General features: G+C 35.4%; 2 protein-coding genes, 1 long non-coding RNA gene and 1 other non-coding gene across 4 annotated transcripts in view; 3 read left to right on the forward strand and 1 right to left on the reverse strand.

Annotated features, from left to right (window-relative positions):
- Nucleotides 1-2370, forward strand: part of LOC129797593 (lachesin-like) — a gene marked incomplete in the record, with an annotated part of 45631 nt that extends 43261 nt beyond the window's left edge. The window contains 1 exon segment of the mRNA XM_055840339.1: nucleotides 823-2370. Coding sequence (XP_055696314.1) covers nucleotides 823-1004 — 182 coding nt within the window.
- LOC129797492 (YTH domain-containing family protein 3) overlaps nucleotides 1-27232 on the reverse strand; it is a 149289-nt gene that overhangs the window by 43402 nt on the left and 78655 nt on the right. The gene's annotated exons all lie outside the window — the stretch shown is intronic.
- Nucleotides 3787-3858, forward strand: Trnap-agg (transfer RNA proline (anticodon AGG)). The gene has a single exon. It is a non-coding gene; the product is annotated as a tRNA-Pro (tRNA).
- LOC129797803 (uncharacterized) lies at nucleotides 26155-27010 on the forward strand. The gene is made up of 2 exons (XR_008751350.1): nucleotides 26155-26702; nucleotides 26773-27010. It is a non-coding gene; the product is annotated as an uncharacterized LOC129797803 (long non-coding RNA).

Below are 27232 nucleotides of genomic sequence, written 5' to 3' on the forward strand. Positions count from 1 at the left end.
AAGCTTTAACCACCGCACCGTTAGGTCGGTCGGAACCCAAAAAAACCGTCACTTATTCGTTATGTGGTGTGACTAAAACATTACTTATATGAAGTTTGCCTTTCTCTGAGATTTTCAGTTATTTCGGAAGTAACTAATTATAAAAATATATATATTGATAAAAATTCGCAAATATTTGGGATGCTATGATTCGGATGGTTCGCTAAGATTCGCCAATATTTGCAAAGTTTCGCTAAATAAACACCCCTATCCAATTTGTAATGTCACTTAAAATAAAATGATATCCTCGAATTGCATTTTTATGCACTATCTTTGGCATAAAATGCATAAAGTCCTTTTTATTCTCATTAAAAAACACATTCTTGAGTAAACCCATTAGTTAATAATAGACTATTATTACTACTAGTAGTACTACTAGACTACTACTAAACTACTACTACTACTACTAAACTACTAGACTAGTTAGATATCGTCAATACGATCAGTGCTTAAGAATGGTAGAGAAAATATAGCTAAATAAATTAATTTTTTCTCTACAAAATATCGATCAAACGGAATAGAGAGAAGATAGGAGAGTGATGATATACTATGTACGTACATGTACAATGTATTTATGTATCATGCCCATCTCATAAGCTTTGCCATATATCTTGCACTTTAGGTATCGTACTGCGTCATATTAGCCCCATCGCCTACATGGCATGTAAATATGTATGTATTTTACCTATATATGTACATATGTATATGCAAAAAAGCACAAGTCTGTAAATATTTTGGTTGAGTGAGCCATGTTGTGTAATTATGGCGATATCTTCTTGACAGAGTACCCTACATTTTTCCCAGTGCACGAGGACCCCCACGGTGGACACGCCGAGGCCAATCAGCCACTGCACGACATCATGTATTCACGGGGTGGCGATTCGGGTGGAAGTACTCCCATGTGGGTGGTACACTGCGTCGTGGCGGCTGTGCTATTGCAGGCCCTCTTGATTGCCATCAGATGACTATGACGCTCCCGGGAGCAAACGGATTAGGATAAATCGTAGTGCAGGGTATTTCGGAGAGAGAATTTGGCGGTGCGGGACGGTGACACATTTATTCCCTCATCCTCAGCACAGGGGTGATTGCCAAGTGAGTGTTTTCCACAGCATCCCCAGCAGATGCTGTTTAATTGAAAAATACCTTTTTGATTCGTTTGTACATAACGAAACAAATGAAAATGTGTGTCCAGTACACGTGATCCTCACACGATATTTCAAATCGCTACAATGGCCTCAAAAATATTTTATGCGGGAAACGTTGCAATACATACTCCTGAAAAAAGCTGGATATATACTATAATACCTAACAATTACAGAGTAATTGTTAATATCATGCATATACAATTTTAGATAAAAATCTGAAAGTTAGATAGAATTATATTTCTTATATACACAGATTATATAGAGTGCGATTATAAAAGTACCACTGGTCACAGTAAAAAAAAATTGGGATTGATGTTCTGTGTTAGAATATCATGAGCGGCATGAAAAGGTAAATTCTATAAGGCAAAATCATCTAAAGCTTTGATAAAATCCTAAATTTATGCGGTATTCTTATTTTTTCTTGAAAATTTGAAATTACTTTACAACTTTGTTTTTCTAAATACACGACATATCGTTGCTTTTATCTCTCACAAAAAAAAAGAATCGCAACTAATTTTACTCTGAATGCAATAATGGGAAGAAATAAATTGTCTACAGCTATTTTTATCTTACCGGATACAATTAGCATGATATCTTGTTTCAATCTTCTGGGTATGTTATGTACGAATAGAATACCTCGGTGGTTTTCTCATCCTGATGCTATGTAAAGATTTTCTGTCTTGAAAGTTATGTGGGAGTGTATATAATAGACAATATTTTGAGAAAAGACTACCAAGGTGTCTGGGGTTGAAGAAGTGAATAAAATAGACCAAAGAAACTTTCATTACAACCCTCTGCGTAAAATATTTCCTTAGATGCCACAAACAGTGCTCGTTTAAGATCACGATCGGTATTAATCATATTTTAAAGTTCAAAATTATATTTAAAATATGTATATTGAAATTTGGTGCACATCATAAGTTTATAAATAACCGCGAGTATCTTTACGAGTTTTTGATTGATATGGGTGTGAGGAGAAAGCCGACGGGAAATGAAAAGTAGTAATAAGAGTTTATCCCGAAGCCAAAAAGACGAAAATGGCTGTAGTATTGTTGGGATCTGAGAATGTATTATATTATCAGTATTAATAATAACCAATTGGAAATGATAAATGTTCGGAAGGAAGTTGTAAATATAAGTCTACAATGTTGTAATAAAGGAAAATATATGAAACTTCATAACTTTATTCTTTTTCATTAATTCTACTTTATTGGCGCTCTTCTCTAGATGTAGATAAAATTGTGTGCTACGTCTTGGCAGGAAAATAACCACACGGATTTTCATCAACATCTACATCAGAGATAAGGACATCTTCAGTTTAGGGGCATTTAGCTCACTACAAGTATACAGTCGTGTCTGCGTAGTAGGACCGTCGTCAAAAAAAGTTCTCCGCGGTAAAACGGCTTCAGAATAAGGAAATTTGCCTCCAGAGTGGAATAATTAGTATCCTGCCTTTCCAATAGTATGTGGTACTATTTTCCAATGTATCGACGTACCCGAAGATTATGAACCATATTCCTATCTTTTAACACAGCAGTATGGTTCACAATCTTCGGGAGCGTCGTTATGTGTACTTCGTAAAATTTACTTTTATAATACCATTTCATTCTTAGGATAGTAATATAAAGAAGCATTCTTATCCATTTATTTCTGCAGATGACTAAAAAAGAAAACATGTACGAACTATCATATTGAGTCATTCAACTGAAGGTAAAGTTTGCTGGAAATTTTAGAGTTAACCCTCTAAAAATAAATGCAATTCTGGAGGAAATTGAGAAGCTTAAATAGAACTCTGGGTGGTCGTAAATGCGACATACAAGTTAGTTCCATCCGGAGTATACTCATTTCACCACCATCCTATCTGTACACTCTGCATCAGATTGGGACACCTTGTAGGAGACACTGCACACGATCCTCACCTCTTAAGTGGCTCCTAGGGGACCTGCGCTATCCTGGGAACACATAGTTTGCTCTGAAACACAACACCATTGAGTGGTAATTCAACTAGATTCCCTTGCCTTTTCTTTTTTGCATGGTATGTGCTTTGGTACCTATATATGTACTTTTACATACTTATGTATGAAATAGAGAATACATGATGAGATGAGCCAGCAATCAAAACATGAGCCAATCGACATGGAGCTTTTTCAACGCACTCAACATTTTTACTTTTTGCCTCTCAAATGATTCAGAGTCCGAAAGAAAGCACAAGTGTTGGAAACATATACATACAAGTGCCAGAGTCCACACTCGCTGACGCTCAAATTGGAAACCATCAAATTGTTAATTCATGTAGGTTTTGTGTATTGAGAATGGAAGCTTTTATATCGCACACTAGCAAACTTACTACTATCTCTCTCTAACTACCAGTAATCAGTGAAGCCTCTCGTGCACTTCACATCACATTTTTAAACACATCAGCATTACTAAAATAACTCTTTAGAAATAAAAATTCTACAATCATAGTTCATTATCTTCTTTTTTTCTATAACAAAATATTGACCGTCTAAAATCATACTACTTATGTATTATAATTATGTAATTATATACTTAAATTAATAAAAGAGGTCGATGACAGCACCAAGAACAAAAACTTACAGGTGGCTCGTTGGTCTAGGGGTATGATTTTCGCTTAGGGTGCGAGAGGTCCCGGGTTCAAATCCCGGACGAGCCCATTTTTTTCTGTCTGAGAACAACATTAACTATTTTTAACTTTTGCCGTTTATTAAATTTTTATTTTATTACTATGATAAAAGAAAAATAAATAACATACACTATAGTGTCACAATCAATATTAGTTGAATGAAGGAAGACTCGCATATATTGTAAAAAGTATTGGAGCATATTTTCATTTTGAAATATGATTGCATATCAGTGAAATTCGATCCAACAATAATTTTCGCCCACTTTATTCCCTATGGTGCTAGCAAACATCCACCCATCTACTTTATGTGGGGGACTCGTCGTAAAATTTTGCCCATTTGTCGATATGGAAATACTTCTTTTTCCGGTCACCATCTGTTCTATACAAATAACGTTACTCAAAATCACTCTTGTCTTCCACTTTGTCCCAAATATCTGGATATTTACTTTTTGCTTCTCTTATAGTACTAGCTCCCACTAGAAGTGTTATACTCAGAAAAATGCTCTGCTGTGCAGTAAAAAAAAACAATGTTTAAGAGTTGAAAAATACGTAAAATAAATAAAAACTATTTCGAACTGAAGTATTGTCATAGTAATGATTATTTTTATATTGTTTATGTGTAATCATCATTCATTTACTTCTATACAATTCTATACCTACCGTTCATGCCTTTTTCATTTTCGCGAGGCGCAATATATCCTCGCAAAGTAAGACGAGGTAAATATCTCTTCAAAATACATAAAAAAAATATTAAATAGAAACTCAATATTAAGTACGCACATAAATAAAAAAAATTGGTGTTCTTATACAATTAGGTAGGTACTTGTTAATATTTTTTAGTTTAATTATATTTTCAAAATATTTCTACCTCTACAATATATCTAACCGATGTAACCCATATTTTCAATACTTTACTTTGTCAAAAGAGTACAGGTGTTAAGGAATAAAATTCACTTAACAAAAACACCAAGAAAAATCTCGGCTTATCCAGTCGAGAAGTTCCTTGTGTAACTCAGGTCTTTCCTCAAGGTAGTTTTGGGGGGAAATTTATCTCTATGGAGGACTTATGCCTTCAAACACGCTAGGATTATAGAATCCACCGGGTATGTCGATGTGACAAGGCTCCTTACTGGAAAGGGGCCACCGGTAGCGTGATTGGGCGCTTTTGAAGCTGCCTCGCAGAGAATTTTATCCCGGCCAAGATACTTCCTTGAGTACTTGGTTTCGCCGGTGGGTTTTGGCGAAAAGCAGCAAATGGGTATTTGCGCTTATGGTCTCTCCAGGCCTAGCCTGGAGGTGGAAGGGAATCAAACGAACCTTCCTGGTGGAATGCAATAATTTATTAAAAATCTTAACCTATTTATACAATTTTGTACACTGGGTTTTGGTCCCACTGAGAGTGGGGGAAATTGCTTACTACTAAATTGGGTTAGTGCAAGGTGCAAAGGAAATGCAAAAGACACAAAGCATGCAAATTCTGTTGGTAATTTGCAAACGATATGACTATTGACTTGGGGAATGACGTACTCTGGAAGTACTTTGGATTTTTGGGAGTTACTATGGGACATAATAACTTTGGGAGGAATGCACTTTAGAAGTGCTAACAATTCATGTTCATTCTTGAACAACAGGTTTGTTTGAAAAATAAAATAAGCGACACATAAATAACAAATTCTTCTTTTTGGGTGTTTCATTTTCTACACCTTTTTTTTCTTCCACCTCATACCAAATAATTTCAATACTTTCATATTATTTTTAGAATGCTTGCTTTGCGCAGTTGTGAATATATAAGAAATTTCAGTTGATTTCTCACGCTTGACTTGGGGAAAATGTGAGGCGATTTACTTTCTTCTGTTTTAATCAAATTTAAGCACAAAACTCAAGGGTTTGAGAAGCGGAAAAAACTGGTATATTGAATGGAGAACACACTGGGAAAAATTCAAAAGGATGGAGTAGAAAGAGTCATGTGCTGAATTATTCGCAATGGAATGTGACAGAAATTGAACAAATAGAAATTTATACTGGCTTATTTTTAAGATTTTTTTAGTTGGATGCGTTGGATGTTAAATACAATGTCAATCCCCGTCAGTGGTGTCTAAAGACAAGATAAAAAAACTTTGTTTTCCAGCTATAGAAAAATATCCCCTTCAGTGTGTGCAATATGTACAAATTCATTCCCGTGTTTTGAATACAAATTGATGTTTGCACAGTATTGTGGGAGTGTGTAATTTTATTTGTTTGCAAACTGGAACCCGGCGAGAGGGTGCGAATACGTTTTTTTTTTACTCTCGAGTGTTGAAGAGCGTAAAAATGTGACGAGGGTTAATGGGGTTTTTATTATCATCCCGGATGACGCTTCTCACAGGAGCATTGCGTAACTTTGGTTCTAGAAAGACCCAAGAGCCTTTTACCACATTTTGAAAAGGACTAAGACATTGTAAGTCTGGCGAAGTTATGATGGGTTTAAATGAGAAATTTCAGCACTGTTTCCCGATAATCGCTATTTAACTACTTGACGCGCTTCTATATCTTCCGAACCATTCTATTAAAGTTGTCGAAAATGGGGCACAGCTTTATAATGCAATAAGATAATATATTTAGGGTAAAACTCATTTTTGCTCAAATGAAAAACTAAATGATTAACTGATATACGCAGAATTGAAAAGTATTATCACGGTCCACCGCTGAACCGTGGTATTTTCTCTATAAAAAATATTCATCTGTATTGAACAGCATATCAAAAATGATATGGTAAATAAAAAATTAAATTTATAATTGTTCGGAATTGAACAAGACTTTATTCAAGATATTATATAGAATAACCAACAATGGGGCGTTCTTCAGGGGGCGGTTCTAAGCCTTAGTAATTTCGGCTAAAACAAAGATATTCTACATTAAAACCTATCCAAACACTCTTAATCAATTCTACTCACATTGGGAGTAACTATCCCTCCTTATATTTGGCTTGGTGGTCTCTTTTCTAATCTTTTAACTTCCTGTATTATCAATTATAATTTATATTTCTACTTCCTTTGCAAAATGGCCATATTTTCTAACCTTTCTTTCTTCTCGTCTTCTCAACAGCTTTTCCCCTGATTCCCGTATATTTCCTCCGTGTATTTCACCTGAAATATGATTTACTCTTACTTCTCTTCTATATCTCATTATTTTTATCCTACTTAATTCGATAATTAATTCACAAATTAATAAAAACGTGTAGCGACTTATTTCACAACTTTTCTCATGTCGCTTAACTCTTCTTCTTCTAAAATAACCTAACCACCCTGAAGTTTAGCCCATACAATTTTAATTTGAATCTTCAACAATATCAATAATACTTCAACCCGAGCCCCTAATCACGTGTGAGCAAACTCCATTTTAAGCTATGAAAGGGGGGCGTATAATAGTAGGGGGGATGAATAATACGGTACCCCGAAAAATTCTTAAAATAAAAAAATCGCGTTATCTTACCCTTCAGCAGGTATAAAATGGAAAAAAACAATTTTTCTGTGGGGGCGCTATGTTGGGGGGAGGGGGCGGAATCCTATATAGCGCTTGCAACTCGTATTGACCCCTCTACCCCCATACCATATTTCATCAAGATCGGCTCAGCTGTTTCAGAGGAGTTCATGTGCCACAGACACACAAACAGATAGACTTTTCAGCTTTATATATTAAGATAATCATGTAAGAAAAATGTACGAAGTTGGAAAATTTTGTGTTTCTATGTAAATCTTAGTTAGGTATAGTACTTCATACTTTTATTATAATAATTATAGGGGAGACCGGGGTAAAAATAGTCATTTTGGAATTTTCAAATGCCAATTTCTCCCAAAATATAAATCGGAAAAATCGGAAAAAATTAGGGTGCAAAGCCCTACCAACCTATAATTTTTGACAGTAATTTGGAGGTTATCCGATCAGTACTTTAGGAGTTAAAAATGAAAATAGATTTTTGGCCCATTTCCCAAACTTTTGCGTATTGAGAAAAACGCGTTTTCCGAACATTTCCTTCAGCAGTTTTCCCATCTGATAATTTTTCTCCCTAGCTGGATTAGTGCAGAAAATGTTGCCAAAGTGTATTCTTCAATAACTTTTAATGATTTTTCTCTACAATTTTTTGAATCAAAACATACCCCTTGGGGTAGATCTAGTCATCCCATGTAAATCATATGGGAGATCGAAATTTTTGGCATATTTTCTATTCATTTGTTGCAAAATGGCGTGTTTGAGAAAATCGCAAAATTCTCTGTTTTAGTGCGTATAAAAGTGAAATTCCTTGTCGCGAATCAAAAGGTGAGAAGTTTAGCTATCAACTACTGTCAATCTCTCAGGTGGAAAATCATTGGAAATGTCGGAAAATTCGACCGACTTTATTTAGCCAACTGGTGACTATATTTACCCGCCGCGTTTAAAAAAAGTCAGAAACGGAAGGGTTTAGGAAAAGCTCGAAAACTCATATTTCCCGTGGAGATAGAGAAAAGTGGTCTGAGACAAAGTTGTAGGCCAGGAAATTTCCTATAAGAATGACCTATCGAGGAAATTTTCTTGCCCTTGGGGAATCCTGCAGATAAGGATTTATGCAAATTGACTATTTTTACCCCGGTCTCCCCTACATACCTTTTTCTTATATTTCTATTTAAAAAAATGGAAATGCCGCCGAAGATGAGATTTTGCGGACTATGCTATTAAAAGTTTTCAAAAATCAAGACTTAATGACACCAATTTCCTAAAACACTTTTAAGCGAGAAAAAGCCAGGTGCTTCTAAAAACTATGTCCCTGATATTGATAATTTACTCCGAGCAACGTTTAATTAAAATCTCTCATATAGTTTTTTCTACATTAAACTAAAGATCTTAGAAATACGTTCCACGTGGGGGTTAGCAGTCTCTCATCTGTCTGGCTCTTCCTTCCGATTGAATTTAACGAGGAAATCCCATCCCGGAGAGGTATAAACTTTCATAAGAGGATTAAATAATGAGGACAGACGTCACCTTGGTAACCTTATGAAAAATTCATAAGCCCAAAAGTTTGAGCTACGCGTCGAGACTTTTGAAGAAAGTTTCGATAAATGTTTGTGAAATCTATATACCGGAAGCGAGCATTGAGATTTCAGGGAGAATTTTCTCTCCGGGGTCCTCTCGTTTCATTGGGGACTTGCACTTGAGTGTGGGTGAATTTGGGTACACTCAACAGATATACACACATGTGTCATGTCGATTTAATTTGTTTTTCTGCCTTCAATTTCAAACACATGGATAAAATATTTAAAAGGGCGACCGGAGGCAAGTGGAGGAAAACACCCTTATTGGGGTGGAACGATGAGGAACACCCACAAGTTTATTGAAATTTGTCAGATTCGGACACTTTTGGGTAACTTTTTTCACATTTTTCCCATCAAAGGGGAGGAGGGATGAAATGGAAGGCAGAATTTTCAAATGGCTCAAAGTAGGTTGGAAGCACTAAAAATGTATTTGATGGGAAACCATAGAGAGAGATCAACTTCAATTTATGTGAAATTGGGGCTTAATACTCAAGAAAAAAGAAGAAAAAATCTCTCCATAGAGGAAAAAATCAACAAGAAATCTCGTTGCTGAGGGCTGTTTTCAAGATATGTATATGATACGAGATTTTTCTGAGATTGATAAAATACTTGTGAATTTCCCAAATCGCATTACAATTCCATAGTTCAGATGTTGTAAAAGAAAAAAGAAATGAAATTTACTAGATACCATTTACGTAAGAAATATTCGTTTGAGGACAAGAATTTTTTGAGTACCTAGGTACTTTATTGTGAAGTCACTATTGGCTCGAACCCCTTTTTTCACACCTCCATTATGTATAAAAATCATTCAAATGTGTTTATGGACTCAACTTTAGATTTATCGTGTTGATTAATATCAAATTTTTCATTTTGGGGAGTATTTTTAAAAAATCTGTGTGTATGTATGTATGTATGCATTTTAATTTATTAAAAGTTACTATAGATATGACATAATTAGTCCCTTAATTTTCATACCAACAGTTTTGATAGCACATTGATTTACATAACCAAAAAGAGCCACGAAATTATATACATATGTACATACCTATACATAATGTGCAATTTGAACAAATGGCAGAAACCACTTAGTTGTTAGTGTTTATTAATTGTGATGAATTGGTTGTGTGTGACAACTGAACGATAATTTGTAAGTACACAAAAAATGGGCAATAGAATATGTAAAGCGAAATTACCATATTTGATTTAATAAATTATTGCATGTATATAATATATTGCTTAGGTTAAACATTATAACTGTATTATAAGAGAAAAAAAAAAGTAGCACCAATGAATAGAAAACGATTATAATGCAGTAAGACCTGGCGAGAAAATTAATATCCATATGAAAACATCAAAATCTATTTTTTAATACTTTAAGCGTAAAATGCTTTACAAAAATAAAAAAAGATAGAATTATTCAATTTGAGAAAAAAATGTGGTACCCTTAATATCGCACGAGTGAGTAATAAAAGCTATTCCATATATATTTCAAACCAAAAGAACTGCTATTCTGAAGTCATTTATAAGAGGATTGCAATTGCAAATACATATATCTATGTATATGTAGTTTTCCATTCGTTCATATATCAATAGCAAAAAGGTATGGGATACCAAATTATTATGCAAATACTCTGCATTATGCATAATACATCAATAAAAGTCAACTTTCCTATTTGAATGGAAAATAAATATTTTCCTTCTTTCAAAGCAATAAAAATGGGAACCCAACACAGTGGTTCTTCTTTCTACGGAAATTTCTCATTGCTAGGTATGTTTGGAATACTCTTAAAGATTTTCACTTACGATGAAATATAAAATCAATCCATGATTTTTTTCTTCATATTATTGCCGAAATATAATACTGTGTATATAAATTGTGTGTTCATTCATGCGTTCTGCATTCTTTTTAATTGTTCTATTTCCTTTGAATTACAATATTTCAAAATATTTTTACTTTACTAAATATTCGACGAATTTACTCAATTTTTCTTAAGAAAATTTCGTCATAAATGCCTTTCTTATTTTATTCTGCTTCATTAATTAATATGGTCCTCTCTGTATTTAATAATATACATACAAACAAAAAGTCAATCATAACGCGTCCAGTTATAAGAGTTGGTGTCCCACAACGTGGAAAAGTTTATTTATGCGTTAAAATTGATTTTTGAGCAGTAACTATTAGGCAAAGTTGAATTTTTTTGTGAAATTCAGCAATTTGATGCATAAAAATAGACATATCTCTAGTTCTATAAAACCTACAGAAATTTCGTGACTAGTTTTGGAAAGATCTTGAAATAAGCTATAATTTGACATATATCTCAATGATTTTCAAGGTCACCTCTAGAACACAAAATGGCGGATTTTTGTTTCACAAAAAGAGTTTTTCGCATTTTTCGTCCTCAAGGAATGGCTTTAGAGGTTTCTGATGTTCTAGAAAGTTGTAGATAATTGCAAAACCTTTAATTTGATACCAAATTGAGCAAAATCGGACAAGCGGTTCAAGAGATATGGCTCTTAGAACTTTTCAAATGTAAGAATTTTTCAAATGGCTATATCTTCTAAACGGCGACATAGAATTTCTTCATTTTCGGACTGATGAAAGATATTGAGTCAGGCTACAACATATCAAAATTTAAAGGAAATCGATGATGGCAATTCGGAGATATAGCCCCTTAAAGTTATGCAATTTTTGTTTTTGATTTTAGCGCCTCTTGCGGATATTTTTGAAACTTGGAATGTTCTAGACAGTTGTAGGGCTTCTCAATACCTTTCATTTGATACCAAGATGGTCAAAATCGGTCAAGCCGTTCTCGAGTTATATCGAAAAAACACTTTTTGCTTTGAGCCGCCATATTTGCTAAACGGCTTGACCGATTTTCAAGTATGAATTATTGATGAAAACGTCTCACTGAGCTCTACATCATACTAAAATTTCAGACCTCTAGCTATAAGGGAAGTGGTTGACGGTGTTTCAAAATGGCGGACGGCGGCCATCTTGGATTTTAAAAATGTAAAAATATGAAATTTTACACCTACATTTCTATAGAAAACTTCAAACCGGAAGTCTCTATCTGTTACCGTTCTCGAGCTATAAGGCAAAGTTTGGGCGACCGGCCGGCCGGCCGGCAGGCCGGCCGGATCAAAAATTTTCCACCACCATTTTTGGAATGTGGGTTGTCTGAAACGTGCTCATACCAAGTTTGAGCCCGATCTGAGGTGGTCGGAAAATCCGACGATTACAATACTTGGTGTTGGCCACGAAGTGGAACACCAACTAATGTACGGGTAAGCTGACCAAGCTTACGAGAGCTGTGTTTCTTTCAGTGTACCAATTTTGTGAGAGCAAACTAGAACGCAAATTAATTTAAATACGCGCAAAGTCGGGAGAAGTTGAAAAGTCATCCCCCAAGAAATCTTTAAAACGCCATATCTCGGGAACAGCTCCATAGATTTTCGAGTTTGAGCTATCGTTGGAAAGGTCTTAACCTCAACTATAATATATTAAAATATGAAGTAAATCGATAATGACATTTTCGAAATATTCGAGTTCGAAATTTTCGAAAATTTTGATTTTGAATTTAGCGCCTCTCGCGGTCATTTCTCGAACTTGCAATGTTCTAGACATTTGTAGGGCTTCACGAAACCTTTTAATTGCACTTGAGTTGATCAAAATCGGGCTTGTAGAACCCGAGATATGACATGCCAACTTTGAAAGGCTATATCTCGAGAACTGAGACATAGCTTTTCTTCATTTTTGGCATGGAGCTAGATAATATGGTCAGCTATAACATATCAAAAAATGAAGCAAATCGATAATGGCGTTTTCGAGATATTCATCGAAAACTCATCGAAAATTTTGTTTTTGATTTTTGGCCCTCTAGCGGCCACTTTTGAAACTTCTGATGTTCTAGAGAGTTGTAGGGTTTGTTGAGAGATTTCATTTGAGCCCGGGTTGATCGAAATCGGTCAAGCCGTTTTCGAGTTATGGTCGATTTTCGATAAAAAATTGTGGCGGCCATCTTGACTAAACGGCTTGACCGATTTTCGAAAATGAGATATCGTTGGAAAGCTCTTGATGGCCCCTACAACATATCAAAATTTCAGATTTTTAGCTATTACAGGGGCTGAGATATAGCGAAAACAAAATTTTGAGGTTATTCAAAATGGCGGACGGGGGGGTGGGGGGTAAAATTTGACGTCATAATCGGACGTCTTCCAGTCGATATTTAAACTTTGCCGTTTACCGCAAGTCTCTATCTATCACCGTTCTCTTGTAATTTAGCAAAAGGTTCCGGACGGCCGGCCGGAAAAATTTTTTTTTGGCGCATACGTTTTTAGCTGTGATTCTTTCTTCAAAGAAGCACAGCTTCTGTGTACACTCTAAAATCGAAAGTCGTCAGATCGGGCTCAAACTTGGGATGAGCACGAATTAGGGTCCCTACATTCCAAAAAACGTATGCGCCAAAAATTGTTCCGTCCGGCCGTCCGGCCGTCCGGCCGGCCGGCCGGCCGGCCGGAACCTTTTGCTAAATTACAAGAGAACGGTAATAGATAGAGACTTCCGGTCAACGGCAAAGTTCATATATCAGGTGGAGGACATCCGATTATGAAGTCAAATCCAACCCACCACCCCTCCGTCCGCCATATTGGATAACCTCAAAATTTTGTTTTCGCTATATCTCAGGCCCTATTATAGCTAGAGGTCTGAAATTTTGATATGTTGTAGGGGCCATCAAGACCTTTCCAACGATACCTCATTTTCGAAAATCGGTTAAGCCGTTTAGTCAATATGGCCGCCACAATTTTTTATCGAAAATCGATCATAACTCGAAAACGGCTTGACCGATTTCGATCAACCCAGGCTCAAATGAAAGCTCTCAACAAGCCCTACAACTCTCTAGAACATCCGAAGTTTAAAAACTGACCGCAAGTGGCGCTAAAATCGAAAACAAAATTTTCGATGAGTTTTCGATGAATATCTCGAGCACCGCTTTATAGAATTGATTCAAATTTTGATATGTTATAGTTGGCTATAATATCTTATATCATTCCAAAAATGAAGAAAATCTATGTAGCCGTTCCGGAGATATCGCGTTTTAAAGTTAACATGTCATATCTTGAGTTGCATGACCAACGCCCCGCGAAGCGGGGCGTTTTATATATACACATATAAAAGTAAAGTGAAATATATATATAAATGTATAGATATATACATTATATATACATATAAAAATGCAAAGATAAATATAATATAAACTGCAGAGATAAAAATTAAATATAGCATGGATGGAACAGTATAAAGCGAAAGAACGGTAAGTAAAACTTACGGGCTGTGATTCTTTCTTTGTCAGTGAAATGTGAAATTGACGGAAAATTGGGGATGGGCAAATTTTGAGGAAGGCTTTCTCGTGTACCGAATCACAGCCAACGCACACGATTAAGGCATTTCACAAAATATCTGCGCGTTGGCTGTGATTCGGTACACGAGAAAGCCTTCCTCAAAATTTGCCCATCCCCAATTTTCCGTCAATTTCACATTTCACTGACAAAGAAAGAATCACAGCCCGTAAGTTTTACTTACCGTTCTTTCGCTTTATACTGTTCCATCCATTTGGAATGTGGGGACCCTAATTCGTGCTTATCCCAAGTTTGAGCCCGATCTGACGACTTTAGATTTTGCTCGGTACACAAAAGCTGTGTCTGAAAGAAACACAGCTAAATATAAATAAAAAGAAAATAAGTATCGCAATGAAAAAGCTAATAAAGTCAGAAGCAGAGTATTTTATCGGTATGTCAATTAATATTGTGAAATCAAATTGAAAAGTAAATCATAACGCGTCCAGCTATAAGAGTTGGTGTCCCACAACGTGTAGAAGTTTTATAATGCGTTGTAATACTATTTGTGAGCAATATCAGTAGGCAAAGTTGATTTTTTGTGAAATTCAGCAATTTGATGCATAAAAATGGTCATATCTCTGGTTCTATAAGACTTACAGAAATTTCTTGACTAGTTTTGGAAAGGTATTAAAACAGGCTATAAATTAACATAAATTTCAATAATTTTCAAGGTCACCTCCAGAACACAAAATGGCGGATTTATGTTCTACCAAAACAGTTTTTGGCATTTTTTGTCCCGAAGGAATGATTCTAGAGGTTTCTAATGTTCTAGAAAGCTGTAGAGTTTTGCAAAACCTTTAATTTGATACTAAGATGAGTAAAATCGGACAAGCAGTTCAGGAGATATGGCTCTTAGAACTTTTCAAATTCAAGAATTTTTCAAATGGCCATATCTTCTAAACGGCGACATAGATTTTCTTCATTTTCGGACTGATGATAGATATTGAGTCAGGCCACAACATATCAAAATTTAAAGGAAATCGATAATGGGGATTCGGAGATATTGCCCCTTAAAGTTAGGCAATTTTTGTTTTTGACTTTAGCGCCTCTTGTGGCCATTTTTGAAACTCGGAATGTTCTAGACAGTTGTAGGGCTTCTTGAAACCTTTCATTTGAACCTAAGTTGGTCAAAATCGGTCAAGCCGTTCTCGAGTTATATCGAAAAAACACTTTTTGCATTAGGCCGCCATATTTGCTAAACCGCTTGACCGATTTTCAAGTATGAATTGTTGATGAAAACATCTCACTGAGCCCTACAACATACTAAAATTTCAGACCTCTAGCTATAAGGGAAGTGGTTGACGGTATTTCAAAATGGCGGACGGCGGCCATCTTGGATTTTAAAAAGGCAAAAAAAAGAAATTTTACACCCACATTTCTATAGAAAACTTCAAACCGGAAGTCTCTATCTGCTACCGTTCTCGAGCTATAAGGCAAAGTTTGGGCGACAGGCCGGCAGGCCGGCCGGAACAAAAATTTTCCACCACCATATTTGGAATGTGGGTTGTCTGAAACGTGCTCATACCAAGTTTGAGCCCGATCTGAGGTGGTCGGTTTTTCCGACAATTACAATACTTGGTGTTGGCCACGAAGTGGAACACCAACTAATAAATGAGAATCTCGTTATATGTATATTTCTGATCTCTTAATTTTGAATCTCATGGAATTTTTACGTCGAAAAAATTGTGTCACAATTGAAGATATAAAAAGGTACGATAAGAAAATCTAATTTCATTAATTATTAAAGGCTTTTGCGCCCTATAAAATTAAATTAATTTTAAATTTTTCTAAATTTTTTGTTATAAATTATTCTATCAATTATCTTTAATTTCAGAATATTGTATTTTTCAAATTGGTGAGTGATACTACATGATACAAATATATATTACATACATATATTAGTATACAGTATGTAAATGTCAGATATAAAATAAAAAAAGAATATGAAATGGAAGGTGTAAAGAAAAGTAAGTATAAAAGAAAATCTCAAGACATGGTGTGGCAAAAATAAGTAATTGTAGCGTGGAAACTTTTGCTCTCTGTCCTCTTCGGTTAACGTCCAGTGACCACGTAAGAGGCAAACAAGAGCATGAAAGGTAGCTTTTTACTACACTTCCTGTTCAAGAATTCAATGAACGTATGTATAACGTGTATAATCTCCATTCCTGTGGATTGAGGGTGAAATTCTTATGAGAAAGTGGCATTATACTCTCATATATGAACAATTGCCAGAACAAGAGAATTATTTTCCGGCACTAAAACTTTATTGACCATTTTGGCTTGTTTCCGTCCTCTCTATCCCCTCCCACTCTTATAGGAATATTTATTCAAGCAGACAGTGTTTCCGCATATTCCATAGCAATTCATGCATGGGATGTAACATCACGAACTTATAGAAGACTTACCACTTTGGAATATCCGATTTTTACTTTCTAACATTTTACTTTTCAGAAAACCTCTTCAAAGAAAACAATATGCGAAGCAAAAGTCACACAATGAGCATGAGGTATAAATTGCTAAAATATGCGCAAGGATATAAACAGGAAGTTTTTATTACACATAATGGGCCTTATTCAGCGACCAAGAAACCCTTGAAATTCGCTTAAAATCTTTAAATTTCAGTACAAAATTCAAAGATTTCAAGGATTTCTTGGTCGCTGAATTAGGCCCAATATCTACGTTTTATACCCTGAATGAAACATTAACACTAAGGCATATTTTTTGTTTTATTTAAAATTTAAATTACATGTGCTTTGATTGATTTTCCTTAAGAATAATAATAATTTTTATTATCCTCGCTACAAACGAGTGTATGGAGGTTTTCCTTAAGAATATTCCTATACGAACAAAGTTTGTCTAACTAGAAGAAATCAAAAAATTATTTTGTAATGAAAAAGAAGTAAAAGAATAAGAGTGAGATTTCGAATTTAGTATGTGCTGTCAAGTCATGTCTTCATTTGAAGCCACATTTTCTATCTTCATCCTCACCGTGTTGGCATATTTGGAAATCCAGTTTCGTACGTCTCTATACAATAGAATGTGAATTTATCACGTGAGGTTCCACTTCCATCATGACGATGTTGCTCCTGACAGATCCGCCGTCAAGCTAGTATAATTGGAAAACTCAAACAATATATCTGTTTATCATTTTCTCTCAACAAATAAAACGTACGCGGACGTGGATAAAATTTAGAGTACGTTCTCCAACAAATCCTTCCAAGCATGCACGAAAACAGCAAACAGTCATTGTGTCAAATTCATTAAGGGAAAATTTAAATTTCTCTGACGTAAATCCAGTTAATCCTAGCCTTTAAATCCTTTAAACGATATCTAATTCTTGTTTACTGTGTGAACCAACTCACCAAATGCAGCAGTACACAAAATTATCTTACACAACAACGTAGTTAAGAAAAACATTTTTAAAGAAAATATAACGATAAAATATAATATAGCTGCATGGTATAGATTCAGGGAAAAATGGAATGTACTGGTAAGTTTCACTTAGACACAAAAATATGCGCGTAGTAAAAAAATACTGTTTCCATACAAATTTCCATTAGATTCTACTATTTAGCTTTTGAAAACACGCCTATAATGCTTCTTGTAGTTTGAAATGTACTGGTAAGCTGACCAAGCTTACGAGAGCTGTGTTTCTTTCAGTGTACCAATTTTGTGACAGCAAACTAGAGCGTAAATTAATTTAAATACGCGCAAAGTCGGGAAAAGTTGAAAAGTCATCCCTCAAGAAATCTTTATAACGCCATATCTCGAGAACGGATCCATAGATTTTCATATTTTTTTTTGTTTGAAAGGTCTTGAAGTCAGCTATATAACATATCGAAAAATGAAGAAAATTTATGCCACCATTTTCGAAAAATTCGAGTTCGAAATTTTCGAAAACTTTGTTTTTGATTTTAGCGCCTCTTGCGGTCATTTCTCGAACTTGCAATGTTCTAGACATTTGCAAAGTTTCACAAAACCTTTCATTTGCGCTTGAGTTGATCAAAATCGGACTTGTAGAACCCGAGATATGACATGCCAACTTTGGAAGACTATATCTCGAGAACGGATCCATAGATTTTCTTCATTTTTGGCATGGAGCTAGATAATATAGTCAGCTATAACACACGAAAAAAAATGAAAAAAAAATATGTCGCCGTTTTCGAGATATTTATCGAAAACTCATCGAAAATTTTGTTTTTGATTTTTGGCCCACTAGCGGTCACTTTTGAAACTTCGGATGTTCTAGAGAGTTGTAGGGTTTGTTGAGATCTTTCATTTGACCCCGGGTTGATCAAAATCGGTCAAGCCGTTTTCGAGTTATGGTCGATTTTCGATGAAAAATTGTGGCGGCCATATTGACTAAACGGCTTGACCGATTTTCGAAAATGAGATATCGTTGGAAAGCTCTTGATGGCCCCTACAACATATCAAAATTTCAGCCCTCTAGCCATAATAGGGGCTGAGATATAGCGAAAACAAAATTTTGAGGTTATTCAAAATGGCGGACGGAGGGGTGGTGGGGTGGATTTGACATCATATTCGGATTTCTTCAGGTCGATATTTAAACTTTGCCGTTTACCGCAAGTCTCTATCTATTACCGTTTCTCTTGTTATTTAGAATTTTTTTATTCTAAAGTATTTGTCGGGTTTACTCTAGTATACAACTTCAAATGAAATTTGGTTTACCCGTGATTGAGGCTCGGGTTGATTAGTATAAGAATATTATACAGTCGTGCCTTGGCATAAGATAGTTTAGGATATACTCTTCACACTCATTATTTTCAATACGCGAGAGCAGTACATCCTAGACTATCTTATGCCAAGGCACGAGTGTATTTAAGCATTATTTTGGTTAATAATGATTTTATATAGAAGAAGTTCTTGTATAAACTAGGAAATAGTATCTATTTTATATTATAATTTTATATTATATCAACTTACGTGCACGCACACGTACGTACATACATATATATATACACATACTAAATGGTGATAGAAAAACTCAACTCTCATCCTGTTCATTTCCTCTGGTTAAATGAGCAAATGTCATGTTCTATTAAATGTCACATCAGCATGAATTTGAGATTTAAAAGTTTTCCAAAAGGACTTTATTAGAAGAGACAGAATGCTAAATTTTCCATGGAATTTACGATGACATTAAACCATAATTTCTTTTAGAGAAATAAATAAAATACTTAATATTAGTTAACCCAAGCTACCAATCACGTGTGAGTAAATTTTATGTGAAGCTGTAATGTGACAGTGTAATGGGTGGGAATAAGTGAGTGAAAAAAAAAGAAAAAGTTTTTTAATCTGAGATTTAAAAGTTCTTATTTTGGTACATTTGTGAAAATCTTCTGTCTAATTGGTCTAATATTCACTGTTTCACTTTGTATAATTATTGTGTACTTTCCGTACGTATTCACTTTAGGTTTTCACTAAACCCATATTTCATACGGCTTATTCGCGGGTAGAGAATTATATATTTTTCCCGAGTTTTCAAGTACCTACATATATACTGTACATTTCAGCACGAGTATTCCATCATATTTACCCCATCAAATCTCTCACTCGCATTTATGGAACATTGTGCCGAAGGCTTGATAGGGTTCAGTTGGTTCGGTGAGTTTTAAAATTCGGAAAGTTCACTCTCAGTTGCTTCTTTCTATGTTAAATTTAAAAGTGGCCAAAAAAGTATATGGCGAAAAAACCGAGGATGAAAAGCAAAACCGCGGTGAAGCAGAATTTTCCCACCTAGGAAATCAAGCATATGTATTAAGTTTCCTCACTGCACAAGGGATCTATCTGATTTCATCCGGAAAAGCTCTTACACACGCACACGATGAGCATAAATAATTCATGTGTACCGATTGCATGCGGGAGTCTCAATAAGGGATGGAAATGTCGTATAGGTACCACGGGATATACTCGTGTTGGCACGTATGGCTCCCACGTGGAATATTCTCCAGAGCTTCTGTACCATCTTCTTTCAAGAATATTTTAGGTTCTACGGTAGGAGTTTACAAAAATTCCGAGTATAACTAGAAAGTAGCCACTTTTTTTGAATAATGAAGATTGGCTCGTGAGGTTTTTTTTTCATTTTTTTACCACATTGATAGCTTTCTTATTCCATGGCATGGAATTTATTTTGATGGTACAATTCTAACATTATAAAAAATTTAATCTATATGAGGAAGAGGAATTCATTGTCTTTCATTTGACGTATTCTCCTTCCTTTTATTTTTTACCATTTGAAATCGAAGAAATGTATGAATACGGCTGCTTCATGTAGATCTCACTCACACTCCTCGTGAGCGCCTTTTCTTATTCGGCAATTTCAGAGCAATATCAATTACATATTGTCTGGGAAAAATGTATCGGAGCTCGAGCAGGGGCAAGATTACATTAATGGAATGGAAATGGTGGGAAAAAGAAGCTGGTAGTGTATGTTATATGTTTCGCTCAATGGTGTATCTATACATACATATATAATGCCCGTGTATCACCCTCATTTATTTTTAACACTGCACTCTTAGACGAGTGTTCCATACTCTTTCCTTTGGGTAGCCCACCCCAAATAGCAACACCATTGGACGTGTTTTGTTTCAATAAACATTTTCTACCCAACTTCTTGGATGTTATTCACCTTAACCCACGCCGAGCATCCACCCCTCAGCAGGCACATAATGGTGAGAGTGAATGATAGCATTACGGTTGCCAGCCCATTTTCCTCGCTATTTTCCCCAGAAGCACACCAGCAGCAAGACACCCCCGCGTAGTTCGGCTACAATTAACTCGGGAGTATTATCATAGATTCGATTCTCTTATGGCTATAGCAATACCACCCAAAATAAATTGATTACATCACCTTTCGGAAGCGTCGTAAGTTGTCTGTAGATATGTAGAATGGAAAGAAAATTTTGATATGCATACCGTCCTGCCTTGAGCTTTAAGGGGGATCTCTTGGGCAATTTGTTGGAATTGACATATTTTTCATTTTTTTCGAGGTTTTTCTTAAACTTGTTTTTCTGATGTTTGTTACATTTGAAGTCTAATTATTGAGGAGGGGTTCGGGTTGACTAATACATTATGTATACTTCACGTGATAATGGTAGAAATAAATTATTATTATTAAACTATGATATGCACGCACAGTCATATGCATATCAATGCTTCACAATTTATCATTTCTGGGACAGATGGGGACAGATTAACTTGTCAAATGTGATTTATTGTAAGTAAGAGAAGATATAGCCTTTGTACAATGACAACTGATGCAATTTGGTATTATTATTAACCGACAAACCTAATAGGGGGACATGGGGCAATTTGTTAGTTTTTTAGGAGAAACATTTTCCTGATTTTTCTGAAAATATTTGAGTTTTCTCGTGACGACTATCTTATAGGAAATTTTCCAGGCTACAACTTTGTCTCAGACGATTATTTTCTATCTCAACGGGAAAATGCATTTTCAGGCCATTTTCCAAACCCTTGCACATTTGCCTGTTCCAAAAATCATGGGGCAAAATATTAGTTTGCGTTTTTTGGCCTTAAATTTCAATTTTATGAATTTGTTTCATCTAGACACCATAAAAGCAATTGATAATAAGATATTTGTGTAACAATTAGAAATTTTTTTAAATAAAAAAACACAAAAAATTAAAAAATGAAAAATTTATGAAATTGCACTTTTTATTTTTTAAATAATTTTATATTAGTAATAGAGAGTAATATAACATGCTAAATTATAAGTAATAAGTGTGCTGACTAGGGAAAAATAAAAAAAATTTTAAAAACAGTTAACTGCCTTAAAAACGGTTTCTAACATTTTGCCCCAAGTGGTACTTTTTAGCGTCAGTGTTTTTCGGAAAATTTAGACTAGATTCGTGTTCAGCATTAGTTACTCTATCTAAAAATGCATTTGGATCAAAAAAAAAAAATATGGGGAAATACGCCAAAATATGATATTGAAATAAAAGGTAAAAGTAACTTTGAAATTCGAAAAATTTGTTTTTTATATAAATCTAAAAATATTAGATCAATTATTATAAAACTTTATAGGCTTAGTTAGAGTTATAAAAGGTACCTTTCGACTAAATTAGAACAATTACAAAATAATATTTACTGAGATATTGGAGATGTGTGGTCTTGATTTTCTAACATTTTGCCCCATTTTGGCCAAATTTGTTAAAACGGCTAAGTCGGTTCGGAGCCCTTACAAAGTCATAATCATATAAAAATGGTCTTGCGCGAGTCAATGATGAAAATGAAAAAAAGGGAGATCATTTTAAGAAAGATGAAATTAAGATTAACAAATTACGACACGAACGAAAATATATGTCGAATATTTCACTTTTATTCAAAATCAATACGTTTTCACAATCTATTAATTGCCACAAGCGTTATTTATTAAAACTAAAATATGTCCATATGTACTAAGATGAAGGAAACATTCTGATCGTCCTATAAACTAATGCTCAAGTTCTTATATCAATAAGTATAATAAAGATCAACGATCTTGAAATAATGAAACTCCCCTATACACAGATGTAGAATTTATCACAAAATGTTAAATAGATTTTTAATTCTTGGGCGATTAAAAAAGTCAAATTAGCCACTTTGGCTAGCAAAATCTTCCAAGGGTTAAGTCAATATTATTTGCAAAATACTCAAGTGAAGCAAATTTTCAGCCTCCTTTGTGTGCTCACTTTATAAAAGTTTCTCAGTGTGCAATTAGTTGGTGTTCCACTTCGTGGCCAACACCAAGTATTGTAATCGTCGGAAAAACCGACCACCTCAGATCGGGCTCAAACTTGGTATGAGCACGTTTCAGACAACCCACATTCCAAAAATGGTGGTGGAAAATTTTTGATCCGGCCGGCCGGCCGGCCGGCCTCTGCGCCAAACTTTGCCTTATAGCTCAAGAACGGTAACAGATAGAGACTTCAAGTTTGAAGTTTTCTATAGAAATGTGAGTGTAAAATTTCATTTTTTCGCATTTTCAAAATCCAAGATGGCCGCCGTCCGCCATTTTGAACTACCGTCAACCACTTGCCTTACAGCTAGAAGTCTGAAATTTTATTATGTTGTAGAGCTCAGTGAGACATTTTCATCGATAATTCATACTTGAAAATCGGTCAAGCGGTTTAGCAAATATGGCGGCCTAAAGCAAAAAATGTTTTTTTCAATATAACTCGAGAACGGCTTGACCGATTTTGACCATCTTGGTATCAAATGAAAGGTATTGAAAAGCCCTACAACTGTCTAGAACATTCCAAGTTCCAAAAACTGCTGCAAGAGGCGCTAAAATCAAAAACAAAAATTGCCTAACTTTAAGGGGCAATATCTCCGAACATCTGTTATAGATTTCCTTTAAATTTTGATATGTTGTAGCCTGACTCAATATCTTTCACCAGCCCGAAAATGAAGAAAATCTATGTCGCCGTTTAGAAGATATAGCAATTTGAAAAATTCTTGAATTTGAAAAGTTCTAAGAGTCATATCTGCTGAACTGCTTATCCGATTTTGCTCATCTTAGTATCAAATTAAAGGTTTTGCAATACACTACAACTTTCTAGAACATCAGAAACCTCTAGAACCATTCCTTGAGTACAAAAAGTGCAAAAAATCGTTTTAGTAAAACATAAAACCTCCATTTTGTGTTCTGGAGGTGACCTTGAAAAGTATCAATGTATATGCCAAATTTTAGCTTGTTTCAAGACCTTTCCAAAACTAGTCAAAAAATTTCTGTAAGTGTTATAGAACCAGGCAAAAGTGAATGCGAACTCCTGTCCGTATTCGAAAGAAGGATCCTGCGAAGGATTTTTGGCCCAGTATGTGAGGGAGGACAATTCCGCAGTCTATACAACCACGAGGTGTACGAGCGCTACCGAGAGGTAAATGTCGTCAAGCAAATACGCCTTAATAGACTGCGGTGGGCTGGTCATCTAGCACGTATGGATGAAGACGACCCAGCTCGGAAAGTCCTCTGGGGTAGAGTCTATGGCACGAGGCGACGAGGAAGGCCCAGCCTCAGATGGATCGACGGCGTGGACCAGGACGCCAAGTCAATAGGGGTGCCGAACTGGCGGACAGTGGCGCGGGATAGGGACAGATGGAGGAGGATCCTCGATCAGGCCAAGGCTGGAGACCAGCTGTAGTGCCGGTTAAGTAAGTAAGTAAGTTATAGAACCAGAGATATGACCATTTTTATGCATCAAATTACTGAATTTCACAAAAACAAATCAACTTTGCCTACTTATTCGCCCACTAATCGCATTACAACGCATAAACAAACTTCTACACGTTGTGGGACACCAACTCTTATAACTGGACGCGTTATGATTGACTTTAATTTGAATTCCACTGTACCTACTGTCACAGCATCCTTTATCATTTATTTTATATGTACGTACATATATTTTGTTGGAAAATTTTAGGCTGATATCATTTGTTGTGAGATACCATATTATTCATATAGGAGTGTATACAACATGAAATTGAAATAAAGAAAGTCTCTTTCGAACTTTCTTTTTACCTAACAATAACTTTCAAGTCATTATGACTAGTAGTGGGTGTCTTTTCAAAATCACTTAAAAAAAATAATAGAGTTCCTCAACAAAAAGCGAACGGCTGTGATAAAAGGACATTCCCTTTTCATTTTTTTTTCAAAATTATACTATTTTGATGTATTCAGAATGAACGGAAGCATCGTTTTTATTCGATTCGATAAAATATGATAATATATGCAACCAAACGAATGGTCGCATGGTGGTAAGGCTTCACAATATATCCATACATAATATTGGTTTGATAAGGCAAAATGTGAATAGGAAACCGCAATGAAAAATTGGATACATACCAAATTCGGAAAGATAGAAAATTCATCCCCAAGAGTAATCTATTATTTCGACAGATATTCATTTATGTACAAATCTACCTGTGGGGTAAATAGCCCAGGAAAGTTAATTTTTGGGGTTACACAAATTCCTAGACGGCTAAATTTTGCACCATTCGATAGCAAACGTGGTGGCGCTCACCTGTGAATTGTATTGTGATAAATTTGTGTTACTTGTGGCTGTGGTGCATGCGTGGAGTGAATGTGGTGTGAATGTGGTTTGAATGTGCGTACCTGTAGATATGTGTGATAAATGTTAATTATTGAATGTTCTATATTGTCCTTGTGCACGTCTTTGATTGTTCTTCGTACCTGTGAATTATATTTGTCATAAATTAATTGTCCTAGAGCCTTCCGGCTTGCTAAGGAGCAAAAAATTTCGACAGGTACGGCTGGAGTAGTTGACCCCTCGGTGATGTGTCCCGCAATTGCACTTCGCGCCAAATTTGTGATAAGCTTGAAAAGCACCTTGATCTGTGATACAATTTCTCACTCAACTTTCTGTGATACTTTCTGTGATAGCTTTTTCTGTGATGATTCGCCACCAAAATATCGCACGTTGTAAATAATTAATTCACTGTATTTGTCTTGTAATTGTACATAAATTCACACAATTTGTATATATTTAGCTTTAAGTTTTATTCACTTGTAAATACTATTTATTCTAATTCAATTGTACATAATATTTTATTCAAATCAATTTTATTTCACACTTTACATCAATTTAATGTCTCCCTTCACCAATAATTTCTACCAAAGGTCCAAATAAGCCAAATAAAATTCTGTGATAGAAATCAACTGCTCTGTGATATAACTTGCCAAAGACTCACTCTCTAAGAGTACTTTTTCTTGTGCATTGCCAAAATTTCATTTGATAATAATTCCGCTCTTGCGGTTTTGCTTGCACGCGCATCATTTGTGATCGCGATGATCCCTCTTTGGAGCCTAAGCGGCGACAGCCCAGGAAAGTTAATTTTTGGGGTTACACAAATTCCTAGACGGCTAAATTTTGCACCATTCGATAGCAAAAATTAAAAGAAATCATGTTTCTTTGGACGAAAACTGCGCTTATGTGGTTGCTATTTCCACAAAATGCGATTGAATATTCTCCATACAATTTCTCATAATTTTCTATAGAAGCCATTGAATGAACAGGTGGCGCCGCGAGTATTTCAACATTATAAATTCAATTTAACACTTTAACCTCAAAATAAATGTTTTTGTTTTCATTTTTGTGTCCGCATCTATACAGTACGTCCGGAATACGTGAATTTTTCGTGGTGCCCCACGTTTTGGGCATGCATGTGACCTTGGTCGTGTTGTGAAATTGTTATTGTTACACAGGGACGCTGGGGACGCTTTATTGATTTCCTTTAAATATTAAAAGAAATCTCCGTCGGTGCATATGATCTTGTACTCAATCAGCCTAACCGGATGCTGGAAATCAGATTCTCTTGTAAAATCCGTTCCGACCGTCAAAAGCCACGCGAGGTACGCCGGATATCGCTGAATTTCATCGGGAAGAAATACCTGTAAGTAATTATTGATTCCTTGGAGCTCTCTGTCAATCACAACATTCATCAAATTATCGCATTTTGTCAGGTGAACACTGCATCCAGAACTTCTCAACCATTGTTTACGTGAGTGTCTTCTCGGTGGTCGAATGCGGGATCCTGGCCATCATTTATGGCACCTACATTGCCCGCGTGATGCGTTTTAATCGTACCAGATCACTTCCGGATACAATGCGGGGTTCCTTCAAGGGTTGCAGCGAAATGCCGATGTGGCGGATTTGCTGAAGAAGCAGGCGTACCTCATAAGCTTCCTCCAGGATCACAATCTCCATTTGAATCAGCGTCTCATGCAGATAAATCTTCCACCCTCGTAAAATTAAATTGCCTTACATTTTCTTCTGTTTTTATTTCACACACATTTTATTTACCCATAAATGTTCTTTTTAATTTATACAATAATGTAATCAATTGAGAATAAAGTACAATAGAAGATTGCTAAAAAATGACCTAAAATTATTATTTTTTATTGCAACGAGCGCGATTCCTTT

Source organism: Lutzomyia longipalpis, chromosome 1 (assembly GCF_024334085.1).
Source record: "Lutzomyia longipalpis isolate SR_M1_2022 chromosome 1, ASM2433408v1".
In the NCBI taxonomy this organism is placed as follows: Eukaryota; Metazoa; Arthropoda; class Insecta; order Diptera; family Psychodidae; genus Lutzomyia; species Lutzomyia longipalpis.